Genomic DNA, 18,766 nt, shown 5'->3' with positions numbered 1-18,766 from the left:
TTGGCACTAATAAAGAAGGAGGGGAAAAGACATCAAATTTATGAGCTGGACTAGATCTCCAGTTTGCTTTCTCTATAGGTTGATGGTGGAAATGGCAAAGTTAAAAGGGCACTTCACAGGTATATTACTTTCTACCCTACTAACACATCTATTTGCCCACTGGGTCAAAGTAGATGTCTTTGTATTCCAAAAGCATTTTGATGAGGATAGAGCTTGGAAATAAATGTCACTTAGCCCTTGTTAAGAGCTCTATATTAACTGACTTGGAACATACGCACAGTGAGGAAATAAACTCTTCTTTTATCACCAATCCTTGGTTTCTGGAGGGCTTCACATAAGAACTGGACTCAGCAGGCCTGTTTTCAGGTGGAATATATAACTATCTAGGAAGGTTTCAGAGAAAGGGGCAGAGTGAATTCAGTTAGGCAAAACTCCCCTGGTTTTTCCTTTCTGAAGAACAAGAGCAAACACCCACACACAAACTCCAATGCAAAGCATTAATATAATAAATCCCTGAAAGGTCACACTTGGGAATAAACAGGGAATTAATATTTGAAATCCATCCTTCAATCTGCCATACTGAGTCTTGTTTGGTAACTAATACATGAAAGCTAACAAGAAAAGAAAGCATAATAATAGCAATAAGGTAATGCATTTGGCTTCCTTCCAGACCATTCTGCCTTCTCTTCAGGGCAGCCCAATTTATTTAGTCCAGGAGGAAAAAAAATGCATAAGTATCAGACCTGATCTCAAATAATAAGCCCTGCTAGGAGGTGAAGCATATCATTCAGAGCTGCACCAACACAGATCAAAGCTGGCTTGATTGAGCCTGCCTGGAGAGAAAAGGAGCTGCAGCCTGCTGAGACACTGAGCCATGCCACGAGCACGGGGACCCCAAGTGTGCCACCAGCCCTGAGACACTGAGCCACCAGCAACCACCTGCTGCTCCAGGAAGGGCCTGGCTTGGGAAGCCTCCTGGAGCAAGGGCAGGTTTGAAGTGCTGAAGTCAGCTGTTTCTTGGAGCTTTGGCATGAACTATAGCTTTCACAATCGGGGTTAAGGACAGCTCTACGGAAAGCCTGACACAGAAGTTACTAATTCTCCTGTCTTCAGGAGCTTCCCAAGAGATTGCCAACAAACCAAATCAAAAATCCAAACATAAGCTGAAATGGCCAGAAACATACAGGGAAATATTAGTTTATTGCTTTAATGAGCTAAAATGCAGTAGTAACCTTATTTTTAAACTGACTGACTACAGTTTCTTGCTGGACTGGTGCTAAGGAAAAATATGTTTCACTATGTGGCCAAAAGAAAAATCCTGTTCAGCACAGTTAAATATTTACTGTTTTTATTTGCATCTTACAGACAAAATCTTAAGCCGTAGCAGATTTTGCAAAGATCTCAAATGCTGGCTCCTTTTGTATCTTGCCATGTGAAAAATATATTTTCCTATACTACTCTCTGTCAACATCAAACACATATAAGAACATTTTAATGTGATTGTACTCATTGTGGGCTACATGTCACATAGGGATCAATCCTGCAATTATTTCCAGTCTAAGAACTTTTAGTGTATACATAGGAAAATCCCAAATTTAGTCAAGATTTTCTACTAAATAATTCAGATTTCTACCACAACATTCCAGTTATCCTTGCAGCCATTTTTGAAATGCAAAAGAAAGGAGAAAAACAGATTCATTTCCAAAACTGTAAGGAAAACTTCTTTATGTGGAAGAAATATGACAAGAAAATTTAGGAATAACATATTTGTACATAATTTCTTCAGCATCAGTATGTTTACTCAGGTTTTTAACTAGCAAGTAAGGCTGAGAAGGCAGACACAATATAATATCTGAGCCAGCTTACCCAGCTTCTGTTGTGTAAACTGCCAGAACTGTCAGTGTATCTCCCAGGCAGCTGGCAACAAGGTGACTTGCAATTCCACAAAATTGGGAGGTCAAGCTGAGTTCCTTAAATATCAGAAATTTCTCACTTGCTTTAGGCCCCATTCCCATACCTTTTCTTTGGGGTTTTTCACTTGGGTAGGGTCACAGGTCTTAAAAGTCCTAGATGACTAACCTCTTCTAGTTGGCAGGCTTTGATGACACTCCTGTACCGGTATTCATCATAGGATACACCAAAAATTATGTTCTCCTTTATTGTTCCAGGCATGATCCAGGAGACTTGAGGTGAAAAGGATATCCTTCCACTGTGTTTAATCTTACCCTGTGAAGGCTCCAATTCTCCCATTATCAACATCAGAAGAGAAGTCTGAAAAAACATGAACACTTGATTAATACATCAGAGATCTGTACAACAAAAAGAAATGTCACACATAGTGAGAGTCACTCTGCTAAGTCACTTAAATTTGTCTCATCAAGAGTGTCCCTGTAAGTGACATTTAGGGCAAACTGCAATTAGTGGAGATTTTCTTGATATGTCTGATTCTGAAAGACCTCTAATATAAGAGAAACTTAATTTTTAAAATGATAAAAATTGTGTAAGGTATCTTGTAAAAAAGGCATGCTGCTGCAAAAGTATGTCATTTTAATGAAGCTATCAATAATCTCACAAGGTAAAAATCTATCTGTGAAACACATACAGACATAAGGTACTAGTATTTATAGAGAATTCTATTTGATTTTCACATTATCAGTGACTATGTTTGCTCTTTGTACAACATAATTCAGTGACTATTTTGTTTGCTCTTTGTACAACATAATTAATGTTTATAATTTTGCTAGTGCTTATAGGTATTTTATCTGTATTGCCTTGAGAAATGCAACTTCTCTGTATAAGTATATACAATTGCTCAGTATGGTCTGAATTTTCCTCTGTAACTGTTAACTCATTTACGTGAATGCATGACCTAAGTGTATTTACTATTTCCCTTCATAAAAGAATTGATTGCAATTTCAGTACTGACATGTTATAATTTCAAAGTTAATCAGTAGCTTGTAGTAACCTTGTCACACATCATTGGCTACTAGATCAAAGAATAGAATTGAGAAATACACGGAAAAATTTGTTACAGAGCCATTGCAGTGGTGTTCTTATCACTGATAAACAGTCAACAAAGTTGGGACGTAACAGCCAAAGATCTAAAAAATCTGTCTAAGTCACAGTTTCATGCTGTCAAGCTCAGAGATCCTTTTGGAAGTTATACAATATAGTGGGGGAGTCTCATGAGATTCCTTCCCTTGTACCAGAATGTGACTTTTCCAAAATGCTGAGTAAGAAGTTCCCAACCTTGCAAAGGACAGCTGTTTGGTATGTTTTGTACACTGGATGTTAAACCACTGCATCTTGCGCCATATAACACAAACTAGAAAACAAAACAAAACTGAAACAAACTCTATCTAATACTGAAGCAATATTAAACAGCTGATGTCAGGCTTCATACCTGTTATAGATTAAACAGTTAATATAGATAAAATTGTGCAGTCTGTTTCATGGCCCTGATAATTGAGTTACAGCCTCAAGCACCATGAAGGAATCCTTACATTAAGAATGTGTAAAGGAAGGGCAGCAATTTTTGGCAAGGGGTGGGTGGGAGGTGAACGTTATTTTTGGACTTTTATAATATTAACTTTTTGAGTTAATGTTATAAGGCTTTTGTTTTTATTGCTTTGGAAAGTGCAAATTTTTTTAAGTATGTACTCACATAGACTGTTCAGTATAATCTGAATTTTCCTAGATTTCCTATGTAGCAGATGAAAGGAGATATAGATACATCCTTCAACATTTTCTAGTTCACATTTCTACATTACAATTGCCAGCATTAGCAATAACAATAAACTATTCTGCTAATTCAAAAGTATCACACTAAAATGCACCTTAACACATCATTTTGTGGACAATCTCATGCTCTGAGTCCCTTGCTCTCTCTTGTGGGATCATTAATGAAAAATAAGAAGCCTTGATCATACTGAAATTGATGGGTCCTTTGTCATTGACTCCAACAGACCAAAGATTTTACCCCTTGCAAGTAAAAGAAATTTTCACCTATAATTTATTAAGCAGGAAAAGCATAATGAACATTTGTTTTAACTTTCACATTTCCTCAAAAAACGCAGTGAAGATGAAAGACTCATCAAGACTCATCTAATTACCAAAGAGAATAAGAGTATCACAGTTCAACTCATTTTATATTAATGATGTTAATTGGATGTGTCATCTGCAAACTAAATGCATTGATAACATTTTGGGGTAGTAAAATGATGAATAATCTAAACCACAACTTTTCACAGGAAACCACCAGTTCCAGCAGCATCTCCCCAGGCTTTCACATGGGTCTGGAAGCCCAAGTGAGGCACTATAGGAACCAGAGCTGAGTGATCAGGACACCACAAGTCCAGGGCACACATACCTGGCTATATTCCTGTCAGCCTTGTCAGGTTACAAACCATCTTGTGTTCAGTTTTTTCCTTAAAATGTTAACAAGGCAGGGGAAAAAATTCTTTCTAGCACACTGAGCCATCACTATATCTATTCTATATTCTTCATTTTTTTAAAGGCCAGGAGATTCTCACCATGAGCCTTAACTTTAGGTTTCAGTTTGCATTACTCCTGTAAAATTTCCTTTTACTTCCAAAGGGGAAAACATTTTTTCATTAAATTGCTATTTCCTTATAATTCTGTAACCTTATATTACAAAAAATATCCAGCGAACTCTCAGAGTGGCCACAGTACAAAACTTCAAGCAACTATTTCAGTGAAACTTGCAGATTATCCATACTTTTTCCTGCAGCCATCATTTCTGCAGCAAGCACAGCATAGCAAGAATACAGTAAAAATAGAGGTAGCAATACAGGTAACAACACAATATTAGTCCTATAGTTATTAGGACTCTAATTGGACCAGCAGAAAGAGAAATACCTTGCCTGCTCCAGTAGATCCAGAAACAGCCAATAGCTGCCCCTTCTCAATCTTGAAATTTATATCCTGAAGAACAGGAGATGCATGAAGGGGAAAGTTATTGAAGAAGAGATTGTTGTCAGTGCTAGGAGCTTTGCTGTTGTTGTTTTCCAGGTTTGCTTTTACAAATAGCTCTCCAATTCCCTGCAACGATATATATGCGATGTACATAAAAAATAAATAAAACATGCATATACAGAGTATACATGTACAGATACACATCATGTATATCATACTATGGATTTAGGAAAACATATGAACTTACTTTTCTCATGTTACTTTTCCTATCAATAAAATACTGATTATATTATTGAATATATTTTTTTAATGTATGTATTGGACTTATGCCAAAATTTGTGGACACAAACAAAATTTGCTTATTATAGAACTGTTTTCCAATGTTTATACATGACATAGCCTGATCCTGTTTTCAGGCTGGCCAAAGTCAGTAATAATTACTTATTACAGGCCTTAACACTTATTAAAAGGTTTCTTCCCAAGTTTCTCAATGTGTATAATTTGATATCATGCATTACTTACTTGCCACATATTCCTTACCTGCTGAAAGCTGAAGCTAGTTAAAATGAAAGAGTGTAGGCTGCTCTTTTTAGAGAGTGTCACGGCAAATATTTAAAAAAATTAAATACATACACTCTGTGTTTTAATATAGTTTGGGTAAAAGTACCAACCTCATCCCAAAAAGCTGTTACTTTGTCCAGCTCAACCCCAGTGGTTGTTAGATTATACTCCAGAGCTTTATATTCTTTTTTCAGCAAGAAATCCTAGAAACACCATGAAAGCAGATGAAACAGTAAGGGACAAGGTCATATTGCACAAAGCAGTCTATATTTGCCTACACAGAGCACTAATATTTCTGGTGGCACTTTTGCATCACAGTGCTTTCAGCAAGAGGCATAAATATAAATTATACAACATTTTTGGATGCAGAAGGAAATGTTTTTGAAACTACCGATTCTTTCATTGCTAGTGAAAACATAGCCATAAAGGTATTTGGTTCTGATTTAGAAAGAATATCGAAACTTGGCACTTGTTTTGCTTTCAGGACTTGTACCTGGCAAGATCATCCCTCTGAGTTTAACCCTTTGTAAATGAAGCTTTGGTTTTGGAGTAAGATGTAGAAGGTTGCACTCTGGTAAACAGTGAAACAAAGCAGCTACATGCTGATATCTCCCTTTTCCAAAACTGCAAGAGTTTAAAAGAGTTGGAATGATCTTTTCACCAACAAAAATAAAAGGCAGATAATGATCCTGGCAAGTGCAGCACTGATGCAGTGTAATTTCAAATGACACAAGTTAGCAACCCAGTGCTTGTGTTGCCTTTTGGGATAGCGTTAGGAAATAAGAGTAAGGCTGTGATAATGTAGAAAAGGCAGCCTCTCTATTCCATTATTTTATTAAGGTTATATAGTCTGTAGATATTGTCTCCTCCAAATTCTATTTTTTTTAAATTATATGGAAGCAAATAGATCTACATGGGCATTACAATGGAAAACCTAAGCAGACTCATGGAGAAATCAGTTCCTAGCAGTACACTTGCAAATTTCCCAAGTAGAACAAGAAGGGGGGCTCTGTTGACATAACAATTAGGCAGCTGATTGAAAGGGCAGGAACTGAAAAAGCTGGAAGGCATGACACACATGATTTATGAAAAGAAAAAAAGCTAAGCTTTCATAACAAAGGGGTCATCCAGTGGAGCTCCTGTAGCAGTGATAGTCAGAGAGAGCACACTGATTCTGAAATGTCATGGTCTAAAAAACACGTGAAAATACAATAACCCAGGGGATGCACCTGGCCCAGTCAGCTCTCTAAACTGATGTGGAAATTAAATCAGAGAGGTGTGTGAGTGGCTTATTATCCTTATTTATGTTTCTCAAGACTAGTAAAGGGCTTTGGTGTTCTGGGACTCTGTCCTGTCTGTCTATGGGGACTATACTGAACCTGCCACAAAGAGATGATTATTTATGGGTTCTGGAACACCCATTTGCTAATATCTCCAAAGACAAGCAAGCATTCAATGAAGTGAGGGCAATGATGTGACAAGTGGGCTTGCCAGTTCTGTGACTGTGTCCAGGGCACTGGACACACTCTTCCAGGAAACAGGAGAGACAGGATACTTCCACTAAAGCCTAGGGAATTTGAGAGCACAGGGAAAGCCTATAAAAGAACCTAAAAAAGCAGCCCTCTGAATGTCAAATGGAAAGGTTTATGGCTAGATTTCTTGAATTTTCTGCCCAGTTGAAATAATAAAAATCCCACACCTACTTCTTATTCTAGACTGAGGTTCAGACATCTGATTAAGAATTTTAGGTCCTGTATTAGTTATTTTTATCCCACTAAAAATGATAAAATCTATGTTCTACAAAAAACCCCACATCTATAAATATGCAATGAAAAAGGTCTAAGATTTCACCCCAAATAGTGTAAGAATTCTCTTCCTAGGGAGTAATTTCAGAACAGCAGGTAAAAAATATAGAGTTAATGAGAATCCACCCTGATTTTACTCTGCAGATAAGCCTCTCATGCTGGTACATGAGCAATTGATCTCAGTAGGTAAGGTGGATAATAATTATTTGACTGGTATCTTAATTATGTTTGCTACTCATAATGAATGAGATGCACATTTACATAAAATGCACAGTTTCCTGCTGCTGTTGTCACAAATGTCCAGAAAAAGAAGATCTGTGACTGCAGCTCCTGGAAGCCATGCTATATAAAACATGTACTAATTTTGAACTTCCTTTTCTGAAGGAAAAACGTCTCTTAAGCACCACAAGTCATGATTTTATTAAGTTTCTTGTTCTGCAATGAGAATAACTAACTAAATGTTGTGGTTTAAAAAAAAGCAGCAAGCTGGTAGCATGAGACTTGTGTGGTTATGCTGCCTGGGGAACAATATCAAGATTTATAATGACACTTCATGGTGTTTAGTCAAAGCAACATATATTCAAAAAGTGTGCATAAATGCTGTGTGCTTTTGCTGATCAGCTGACAAGATAACACGATATGAAGAATTAGCTTACGTACTTGGGAAGATTTTAGTCTATGCTCTGTACCTGTATTTTGTTTATTGCTCCAATAGAGTCGTACCAGGTCTGCACAGAGCCGGGAAACTGCCTGGTCACTGTCATTCGAAGAACAATGCAGAAGGAAATGGTGGTAAATATTTTTCGGAGAGTAATTCCTTTAATCACAGCATATGGAAGCACAGCCAAGAACACCACAAAAAAGCCTGAGAAGAAGAAGGCTGAGCTGTTGAAATATCTCACATAAGCAGCTTTTCGGGTAAGCTTCAGTTCAGTTCTGTTAAAAAAAAAATTTAAAAGTACAAATAATTAGTGTAGGATTTCACAGTTTACAACTTACAAATATTTTGGATGGAACTGTTGGCATAACAATTAACTCAGAGGCTCACTCATCCTTCTTCTTTTCTAGAATTGCAACTAAAAAGTAAGACTCCAAATTATTTCTGGGCCTAAAATATCATTAGAGTCAAATTTTGACATCAATGTTCAGAGATGTCAGACAAAGTAACAATAATCTGTCATGATTTACATACTGAAAAAGCCACATGCCTCTACAATTCCTGGCACAACCAACCTCAAGCATCTAACACTGTGGTATGTGCTGTACTCCCAGAAGCATCATCCCATACTCATTTAGATGCATAACTCTTATAGAAAAAAGATACTATGAAATGCCAGATTTGCTATATGTTACCATAAAAAACCTAACAATAGACAATCTGATAGGTCATCTTCTTTTCCATGGCAAGCTACTAATGGCTGTGAATTAGGATGCCACTTAACCTCGGCTTGAAGAGGTGGAAGGCAGGGAGTCTACTCTCCACTCTCTTTTCTCCATGTAAGCTCACTCTACAGAAAAGATTACTGACTCCTGTGCAGTCAGGAATGCAATCAGTGATTACTTCTAGCTGTTTCCACAAGGTCCATACATCTTATAGCAAGATATTAAATAAGAAGATAAATAATCCAGGGGATATAAGTGATTTTCTGAGTTGATAGCTCTAACTCACAGTGCTGCAGATTTCTGTTGACTGCTCTCATTTTGATCCTGTTCAGTTCACATCCCCCAGGTGCCCTGCAGCTCAGTTTTACCTGGACAGAAGCACCTCTGCTGCAGTAATAGAGCAGTTGCTCTCCTGCAAGAGCAATTAACTGGGGCTAGAAATGGTACAAGCCCCAAGATGCCCATTCACTGGGTGAGTGCTGACCACTGGAGTACAGTGCAGAAGTTTGCAGTCACATTGCTCATGGCAATATCTGGTGTTGCAAGGCAGAGCACCACAACCTTTATGTGTCTTCTGATATTGACCCAGTGTCTGTATTTCTTGTTAAGTCTGTATTTCACAAGAGAAGCATGAATAAAGTGGCCAGATGTGCAAGTCACCACCATGATAGAGTTACTGCCTGGGAGAAAGGGCCTTTTAAGTCCCTCCAGAGCTTGTATTAAACTGCCAGTGGCAGCACAAACTAGGGATAACAAAGATTTTGGGACTTGGTGCTCATCCATTCACACATAAATGTCTGGCGAGAAGCTATCAAAAAACCCCTCCGTTCTGAAGAGCACAGCCCTACTCCAAAGAGGGAGAATGAAAGCACTAACACCTTTTTCAGCATCCCAAGCACCAGCGACAGACTGATGCAGCCACAAGCAAAAGTTTCCCAGAGGTGGTTCTGTCTGTGATACAGACTTGAAAGCTCTGTAGACAGCACACTTACTTGGGACAGGTCTTCCTGATGCAACGTGGGTCTTTGAAAAGAGATGTAAGGGACCCTAAGAGCATATACAGTGTGTAGACCAGTGTAGGCCTGGTTTTGGAGTGGTGCTGCAGGAACCAGTACTAATACATAAGCTTGAGATCCTTTGCTTAATATAAAGATGTGTCTCTGCTGGCAAAGTACAGACACTTAAAAACCTTCACCCTCTCCTGGGCTATGCTATGGTTCAGAGGAACAGTTTGGTGGGGTGTTTTTTTTTCTTCTCAGAATACATTGCACAGTCCATAAGAGTGCAGGTATGTTTATTCAGGCACCTGTTATGAACAATTATTTTCAGTGCAGACTTAAGAGGGTGCAGAGCAGACAGCCTGTATTGGTGTCTCTGAAGCTCATTAAACTGACTTGTATCAGAAAATGCCAGCATGCCAAAACGGTTTTGTGATGACTGAGTTGTACACAGTCTAACACTGCCTAAAAAACAGACATGGCTTCAAACACAAGGTCTTGTTTCCTAGCAGCTTAACAAGCCAAATGACTGGGAGGTCCTGGAGAGCTGATTCCACAAGCCAAATTCAATTGAAATTCTGATATTCCTGGGTTGACTTGCTCTGGTGATTTCTTCACTGAGTGACCTGCTGGATGACTTTAAAAAATTATGGAAGAATCATAGAATTATAAGATGGTTTAGGTTGGAAGGGACCTTAAAGATCATCCAGTTCCAACCCTCCGGCCATAAGCAGGGAGGCCTTCCACTAGAATAGGCTGCTCCAAGCCATATCCAGCCTGACCTTGAACACTGCCAGGGATGGGGCATCCACAGCTTTACTTGGCAACCTCTGCCGGTGCCTCAACACCCTCACAGGGAAGAGTTTCTTCCTAATATCTAATCTAAAACTACCCTTCTTCAGTTCAAAGCCATTCCCCTTTGTCCTATCACTATGTACCTTGCAAAACATCCCTCTACTAATTTCTTGTTGTCTCCCTTCAGGTACTGAAAGGCCATAGTAAGGTTTACCCAATGCCTTCTCTTCTCCAGGCTGAATAATTCCAATTATCTCAGCCTCTCTTCATAGGAGAAGTACTCTGATCTTGTAATATTGCTTGCATTGTCTTTCAAAAATCTATGCATCATACAGTAACCCCAGCATTACAAAATTTACTGTAAATCATTATAGCAAATATAGCTAATAAAATAACAGTCCAATTTCCAGGTTTCTGTGACCAGTTTGTGGACTAGAATTTATTTAATTAATTTCTAGAGGATTTGATAACATGATGTGCTCTCAAATTTCCTAAAAGTGACTAGTGACATCAGGGGAATAATAAACTAGTTCCATCCTTGAGCTAGCACTCATGACCTGGATTCAGACTGAGTTTCTCTGATTGTTTGTAGTAAATAGTTATAAATTTTAATGGTAAAGAACACTTCACTTTCCCTGGATTGTCTTTCAGAAAGCAGCTGAACAAGAAGGTGTTTGTGGAACAATATAATTTTATGTCTGTTATTTACATGATAATATGACACTTATATTTCTTTTATTTTCCCAATCACACACCTGGCACAGAATTTTATTTCTCTGTAAAAGACTAAACAAACACAGAGGACACATGGGAGAGTTTTCATGCAGCGTCACCCATCAATAAATATGTCACTTCTCCTCCCTCTCTCCTGAACTCCTTGCCGATAACAAAGACTTCCTTCTCACAGGTCTCAGCTAACTTTTACCTCCTTTCTCCTTCAGGTCTGGTAGTTACAGTTCAATCCTTACATTAATTGAGAAGATAAGCATTCTACAAGGCCATCTACAGACAATAAATGTTAATGTAAATGTGCAGGATAAGTACATGGATCTAATTTACTCTTTCCACAAATTGTATGCAAATTTTATAACCAGCTTTATTGCATTTCTCAGAAAATGGCTGCACAGGATTCATACTGTTTCCTCCACCACAGAATAGGGACGTCGTCTGTTAAGCCTTAAGTAACTGGCACAAAAGGGCTTTTTATTTTAAGATGAGGACAGGGCTGGCCAGAAACAAACACAGATCCCACAATTGTTTTACCTGCGCAAACTAACCACTGAAACATCGTTATAACAAATGAGGAAGTAAACAAAAAAAATTTTTAAAAATCTCACCTCCATAGTAAACTTAAAAAAAAATTGGGAAAAACCCCAAGCTGCAGTGTGGGAATGCATGGTTAGTTTATTGAGGATTAATAGTTGTTGCTTTACTTCTTAACTAGTATGACCACAGATGATGTTCATAGACACCTAATATTTTTTTTTTCTGAGCACATAAAAAATTTGTGTAACAAATGAGTACACTTACTCACGGATGTTTTCAATCATTTTTTCCATTGCATCTTCCCAACAATAGGCTTTAACTGACTGTATGTTTTCAATTATTTCTGAGGTAATGACAAGTCTCTCATTGATCTTTCCTGCTCTCTTATTCCTACAAAGTAAAAAGACAGTAGGTCGATCTTCATCTTTTTCATCCTGTATAGGTAGCTTGTATCCCATTATATCATATGAAATCAGCTTCTATATATGCCTCTGCTTAAAATGTTTACTTTAATAGAATTATAATGGAGAATATAGAAGAAATTATTAGAAATCAAATAATTGTTTTAAAAGGAGAAAATACAAACTCTAAAAAGAATGGATCAAGTAATGAACAAGAATTTTTAATTCTAAAAATTCTAGATTTAGTGCTAAATCTAATTTTAACACTATTTGCTCTATGCTAGATTTTCAATTTTTTTAAGTTTAGACACTTGCTCCTACAGAAATTTTGTCTTAACTTTCCCTAAACAGAAAACACTCTTTGAACTCATCCTACGTAATGATGTCCTAACCAGAGTCCCTTAATCAAGCAGTATAAACTTCTTAAAACCAATGTGTTTCAGGAAAATATATTGAAATATTTTAAAACATTCTTGTCACCTGTATTTCATCATCATTTGTCCCAGCCAGGCTTGGAATAAGACCATGACTATTAGAAAAGCAAGTCCAGAAAATGCAGAAGCTTCTAACATATCCCAGAGCAATCCCATCAGCAGTGCCACTTGTAATGGTGCAATCCATACAAAATGAGCCAGAGCAAGACCCTATGGAAGGCCACAGTAGAATAAAAATAATGAAAATTAAAGGTGTGCTCTGAAAACTACATGAAAAGGAAGTAGTCAATAAAGTGACACTTTGAAAAATACAGTGAAGAGTGGTACAAATATTTCCAGTAGAAAAACAAGTTTATAAAGGAGGACTTGTGATCCTGAGTACATAGCATTCTGGGTGTTAATTATGATGACAGTGCAACAATACATATACATTTCATGCCTAAACTTTGATTTTTCTAAGGCAAAGTTCAATCTGCAGCTGTCTCTTTGTTATGTATATGCCTGAGGAAAAATCACAGCTTTGTAAAAGTAAATGGAATTTGGCATCAATGCTGACTTTTTCAAATACTGTAAGTTGAAAAAAATACTTGCAAGAATCTTCTGAGTGTTTTAATCTGATATAGAAGGCAAGTATTACTTTAGTGAAGAGATGAGTGTTGTATGAACACAACTAGTTCAATGCAGTTCCCATTCAGGAGATTTTGGAGTGAACCCCGTGATCAGGTGCACCGGGTGTGTGTCACCGCAGCTGCACTGCTGCAATGACAGACCACTTGTCTTGACTTGTGCAGCACCAGCTGACATTACTCTGTACAGTCATGCAGTGCTTCATAAATGCACCCTGCAGTTCCAGCCATGTGTCTATAGCCTCTCTGATCTTGTGTCTTTCAAGGGAGGCAAATCTTATCCTACCAAAGGGCTAATTAGGCACACTCGAAGAACAGAAGTTCATGGAGTTTCCAGTTTCTAAAGCATTAGCAGGGATTTGCTGTAGTCTCTAACAAAAAGAAGTTTTACAGAAGACTCTCTAAGGCAGATGTCTAAGACTTCCTAACAGTCTTACATGAACAATCCCTTTTTAGTGGACTGGGTAATAAGAGGAGCAGGAGGTTAAACCTCATCGCTTGTTCAGCGACAGAAATGGACTGAATAACCTTAGTCAAAATATACAGTCATCAGGAAGTAGGATGTAAGGATTGAACCAGCAAGTTCTATGAAACCAACTGTTTAACAACAATTAGTCTCACTGGACTGAAGAACAAACACATTTTTATAATGTAACTGCTTTTTAGGTTTCCTCTTCTAATCAGCATAGGAGATAAAGTATCAGAATAAGAATTTCTATGACTATGTGCTAACACATTTTCTTAAGGTAACGAATGAGTATTTAGTCTACAATGAGCACTCAGGGCAGTTCTCCGTTTATGCTCCTTCCTTCCTCAATATGTGTCATGAACAGCTTGACATTTGTATTTGATGGATCATCAAGTGAATTAAACAAATGATGACGCACCTCATCAAACTTGTTCAGGTTGTTGGAAAGAAGACTGACCAATTGTCCAGTACTTATTTTATCTAGAACTCTGCTTGACAGTTTTAGGATCTGTAAAAGAAAACAAAACCATAGAAAATTGTCATCTAAGTTATCTCCATAAAACACAATAAATAAAGATAAAAATAATAAGCAATTATGCAGCAGTATAAGTAATAATCCACTTATTTGTTTGTGCTATAAGGAAAGTCTCATTAAACTTGTTATTTATGTCACTTGAATTCAATATAACCATTAAATTGCTTTAAAAATATTGATGTATTGACCTAGTCCTTCTTTTCTGTTGAATATTTTATGGATATAGATATATATGCAAATGCAAGTTTTAATTAAGCACACATGCTGTGTGCTGCTGTGCATCCTTAAAAATCTCCTACTGTTGCCTCTCTTGAAAAATATTTTTTAAAGATGCTTTCACAGTGAGCTTTATACTAGAATAACTAACATGCTTGTTTAAATTATCTCTTTGGGTATTGCTGAAACAAAGAAACTTTAAATCTTTGTATTTTTGAGCATGTGATGTATCATATCTGTTGACTTTTCATGCTATAATGATGTTACACAGTATAATTCAAACTCAATCTCTTCAATGACACATTTGTTGTTCAAATTTTCACCTTTCATTCTCTTTTGAAGATATTCTTTGGCCACCAGCATGTTGTTCTTCCTCTGCAGTACACATTTTTAACAGGAGCACAGTGGTAAAACAATTAAAGCATCTCACCACATATGCAGCAAGTCTGAACTCATAGAGGCTGATTTCAGTCCAACCAGCTGTAGACAGCTATTTAATTCTTTGGAATGGGAAATTGAGAGCTGTCAGAAACTGTTAGCCACATTATTCTTCCGTGTACTTTGTGTACCTTAACAAAACTATCAATCTTTCAACCAACTAGTCTAAAAGTTACATAGAATACAGACAGAGGCTTGGCTTTGGGTGTACATGAAACAATTACCTTCTTATAAATCAAGCTAAACATAGCTATCCTCATTTGCATTCCAATATGATGAAGACCGAATATAGCAGGGTGGATGAGCAGTGTTCTCACAACAAAGAGGAGGCACAAGCCAATGCCCAGGTAGTAGGCTATGGATCTTTCATCAGAGTTGTCTGGATCATAGGAAGCTATTATTCTCCCCAGCAGAAGGGGCTGCACAGATTTGGTAACTTCCTGTAGAGAGAAACAAGAAAAGTAATTTTGGTCAGCAGTTGGCTCATTTTTTCCAAAATGTTAAACATTTCAATTCAGAGTCTCACCAAATGAGATTTGAAGTCTTATGTCTTAAATGAGGAAGTCAGGCCTGTTTGCTCTGCAAACCACAGAAAATTGCAGTAATTGCACAGGAGAACAGACAACTCACTGCTGTCTAAGCCTGTGATGCTTCTGCAACTGCACCAAAGCAAATCTGGCTCGTAATTTTGTTTAATCATTTTCTACAAAAGTGACAACTGAGATTAGCTTCCACATTTACTTTACAGAGTTGTAATGGATTAGCCATATCATATGACCGAATCTAGTTTATCAGGCTGGACCTCTGTTTTGGCCCTAGGGAGCAGTTCTCACTGCACTTTACTGGACTTACAGGACAAGGGAAGCCTCAGAACTACCAAAATGAACACTACCATTCTCACAAGACAGTGAGAATATAGCTAAAACCAAAAACATAAATGGAAATTGGAACAGAATAAAAGTATAAATAGGATCATCTACTCAACTCTAGACACTGTATCCAGTTTTGTAACAAAAGCAGGAGGAGAGGAAGTAAATGGTAGGGGAAGCAAGTTTAATAAAGGTGTCAGAGAGAAAACATTGGAGGCCCCAGCACTTCCCCTCCAGGGATGAGCAACAGGATAGAGAACCAGGGTAGGAGAGGAGAAAGAGGTAAGGTCAAACCACTAAACTACAAGGTATCCAAATTACTTGCTAAAGCCCTGACTTTAGTCTGCTATTACATTTGTCCTCAGACTCCTTTTCCATTGTAATAAACCCCATCAGTGTTACCTCACCTTTGCCTTCCATTTCCCTCCCTGCCTCATCATTCTCATACTTTCACTCCTCTAACCTCATTTTTTCCATCTCTGCCTCTTGCCTTTCCTTACCCAGTCTTTCCCAAAGAACTGCAAAAATCACCTGTGTGCTGTGGTTAACCTTTTGCTTCATCTACTGCATGAGCTTCAGAAGGACATGAAGAAGTATGTGCCCCTTTGCTTCACTGTTATGATCAGTTTAAAAATACATGGTGCTATGAACTTGCATGCATCTCCTTATTCTTCTTTCTGTAGCATTGCAGCAGAAAGCCTGTGATACTTCCAAAGTAACAAGAAATTACTAAATTCTTCTGTACAGAGATGTGTTAAATTCTGCCCAAAAGTTGCCAGTACTGCCTTCCAGATGAAAACCACACAGACCCCCATAGAGACTCAGAGAAGGGAACTGGTGAAGTTCAGCTGTAATTAAAGTTCTACTATGATAAATAGATTGGGAAAATCCCCTTTAGGTTTTTTTCTTTCTTCTCCTTTGGGTTCTCTTATACAAAAGCAATCATAGATACTTCTATAACCTGGACTGTAATCCCTTTTGAATGTCACTATTTGTGGAGCTGATATTAATCACTCACTTTTTCCACAGAAGAGGTAGAATTTTATATCTTTAACAGCATACCTGTACTACGTGCTACATTACCCAAATTACCCACTCTGCTGTGTATCTGGAGCCAGCTTTGACAAAGACTTCAGTGTTATTAGTGGGCAAAGGGAGGAGTGTTTATTAAAAAACACATGACCCAAGACAGCTGTGCTTAGACCATATGCATCCCAAAGCATCGAACCAAGACTCCCCAAAACTCATAAAATACAAAACAGTCACCTCTCAAGGACAATATGGTGTTTTCTTATTCTGGGAGATTCCAAGATAAGCTTTTCTATATCAGCTTAAAATAGCAACATTTTTTTGTGTGTTTACTTTTATTCCAGTGAAAATTACATGTTCTGCTGCTGTGTTTGTTGTGACTATAAATGTATTGCATACATTCCAAGCTCACTGGAAAAAAAGATTTACAGACTAGAATAGTGGCTGGCAACAAGCAAAGTCATACACTATCTCATGGGGCATAAAAATCCACTGGTTTACAATAGAGATTTATCAGCTTGCTTACCAATTATCTAGTCTACATACAAATCAAAGCAGAACTGCCTGGTTTTCATTTCTCCTTTTGTAAATTGCAAATTACCCACTGATATAAATATGAATAAACTGATTAAAACAACCTGCCTAAAAAAAAGAATGGAATTTGTACACCTAAGAGAAAATTCCATTTTCAAGATTCATATTTTGCCTTTGCCTGTCCTTATTCTGTCCTCTGCATTCATCATAGGCCACTGAGAAACCCGTAAGTGTCCCACTCACAATAATCTTAATTAAAAGAGTAAAGATCTGAAGAGAAATGAGATTATGACACCGCATATTGTGCTTATCTGACCTGGTGTGATTATTCTTATGCAACAACAACTTTTATGTTACGTGTATCCCCCATATGTTGAAACACTCTGCATTTGAAGACAATAATGCCCATCTCTTCTTTGGCACACGGCCAAGGAGCACTTCCCTCCCTGCCTCCTCACTCACACCCGTGACCCATTTGTGAGAACTTCAGGAAATCCTCATTAGGGTCCCTTGGGATATGATACTAAAACCACTTCTAAGTTAATGTTAGCAGCTGTTGTGCCTGAGTGGAAATATAAATTTCATGGCAATATATATAAGACCAAAATACAAACAGAATCAAATTGATCCTCACAGCAAAGTACCTAGCTGGCTAATTGGTATCAAGATAAAAAGCAAGATTTTTGTTTCACCACCATAACACCTTTTCTTTATATTGTAAGACTCATATTCTGACAGGGTGAAGGATGGAAACCTCCTCAAACAGCAGGAGAGCAGATACATTAAGTGCAGTAACCCAACATGCCTAACATAACACTATTTATGAGGAGGAGTTGTAGTGCTCTAGGGGGCCAGAGCACAAGTGTCCACCCTGCAAAAACATCATTACCTACAGAGCATCAGGGACAAGGGAGATCTGGAAAAAAGGCTAGACTTAATGAGAGCAAAGCTGTGATGCCAGCTGAAAGGACAACTCCACAAACAGCAGGGATGTCAGCACACTTTAAACCACAGTCCAAGAAAGATGCCATGAAAGTGGCTCAGAGATTAGACAAGCAAAGAGCTGAAAGGAAAATGAAGTTCAAAAGAATACACAACTTGGTTACACCTATGCCAGTACGGCACAACATCCTGTCCCCTTTCAAATTTATGGCAAAGCTCCCATTAATTTCCGTGAGCAATCCTGCAAAGAACACCAGCAGCTTTAGGAGCAATTTGGTTTTTTTACAATTCCTCTTTCAATAAAATGAAGTCGCTTTAAATAAAATGAACATGGTAATGCAATCAAGAATTTAAACTAAGATTTAATCTTTCCATGTTCATTGTGGAAGGTGCAGATTCATTTACGACATGTTTAATTGCACATATCTGTGATTTCTTAAAGAAATTAAAAAAAAATAATCACACAACCAAAGAATATGACTCAAAAATCCTGCAGTCTTGTTCTGTCCTCACCCCATCTAAAATTGTAC

At 37.7% G+C, this 18,766-nt stretch overlaps 1 protein-coding gene across 1 annotated transcript in view; it reads right to left on the bottom strand.

The window, feature by feature from the left end:
* CFTR (CF transmembrane conductance regulator) overlaps positions 1-18,766 on the bottom strand; it is an 87,939-nt gene that overhangs the window by 52,201 nt on the left and 16,972 nt on the right. Inside the window, exons 4-11 of the mRNA XM_066550207.1 lie at positions 15,087-15,302; positions 14,092-14,181; positions 12,625-12,788; positions 12,008-12,133; positions 7,991-8,237; positions 5,607-5,699; positions 4,879-5,061; positions 2,080-2,271 (exon numbers count right to left, since the gene is read on the bottom strand). Of these exons, the coding sequence (XP_066406304.1) occupies positions 2,080-2,271; positions 4,879-5,061; positions 5,607-5,699; positions 7,991-8,237; positions 12,008-12,133; positions 12,625-12,788; positions 14,092-14,181; positions 15,087-15,302 (1,311 nt within the window). The remainder of the gene's footprint in view (positions 1-2,079; positions 2,272-4,878; positions 5,062-5,606; positions 5,700-7,990; positions 8,238-12,007; positions 12,134-12,624; positions 12,789-14,091; positions 14,182-15,086; positions 15,303-18,766) is intronic.

Source organism: Molothrus aeneus, chromosome 5 (genome assembly GCF_037042795.1).
Source record: "Molothrus aeneus isolate 106 chromosome 5, BPBGC_Maene_1.0, whole genome shotgun sequence".
NCBI classification, from domain to species: Eukaryota; Metazoa; Chordata; class Aves; order Passeriformes; family Icteridae; genus Molothrus; species Molothrus aeneus.
Note: the sequence above shows the minus strand (reverse complement) of the source record. Positions and strands in the feature narration are given on the sequence as shown.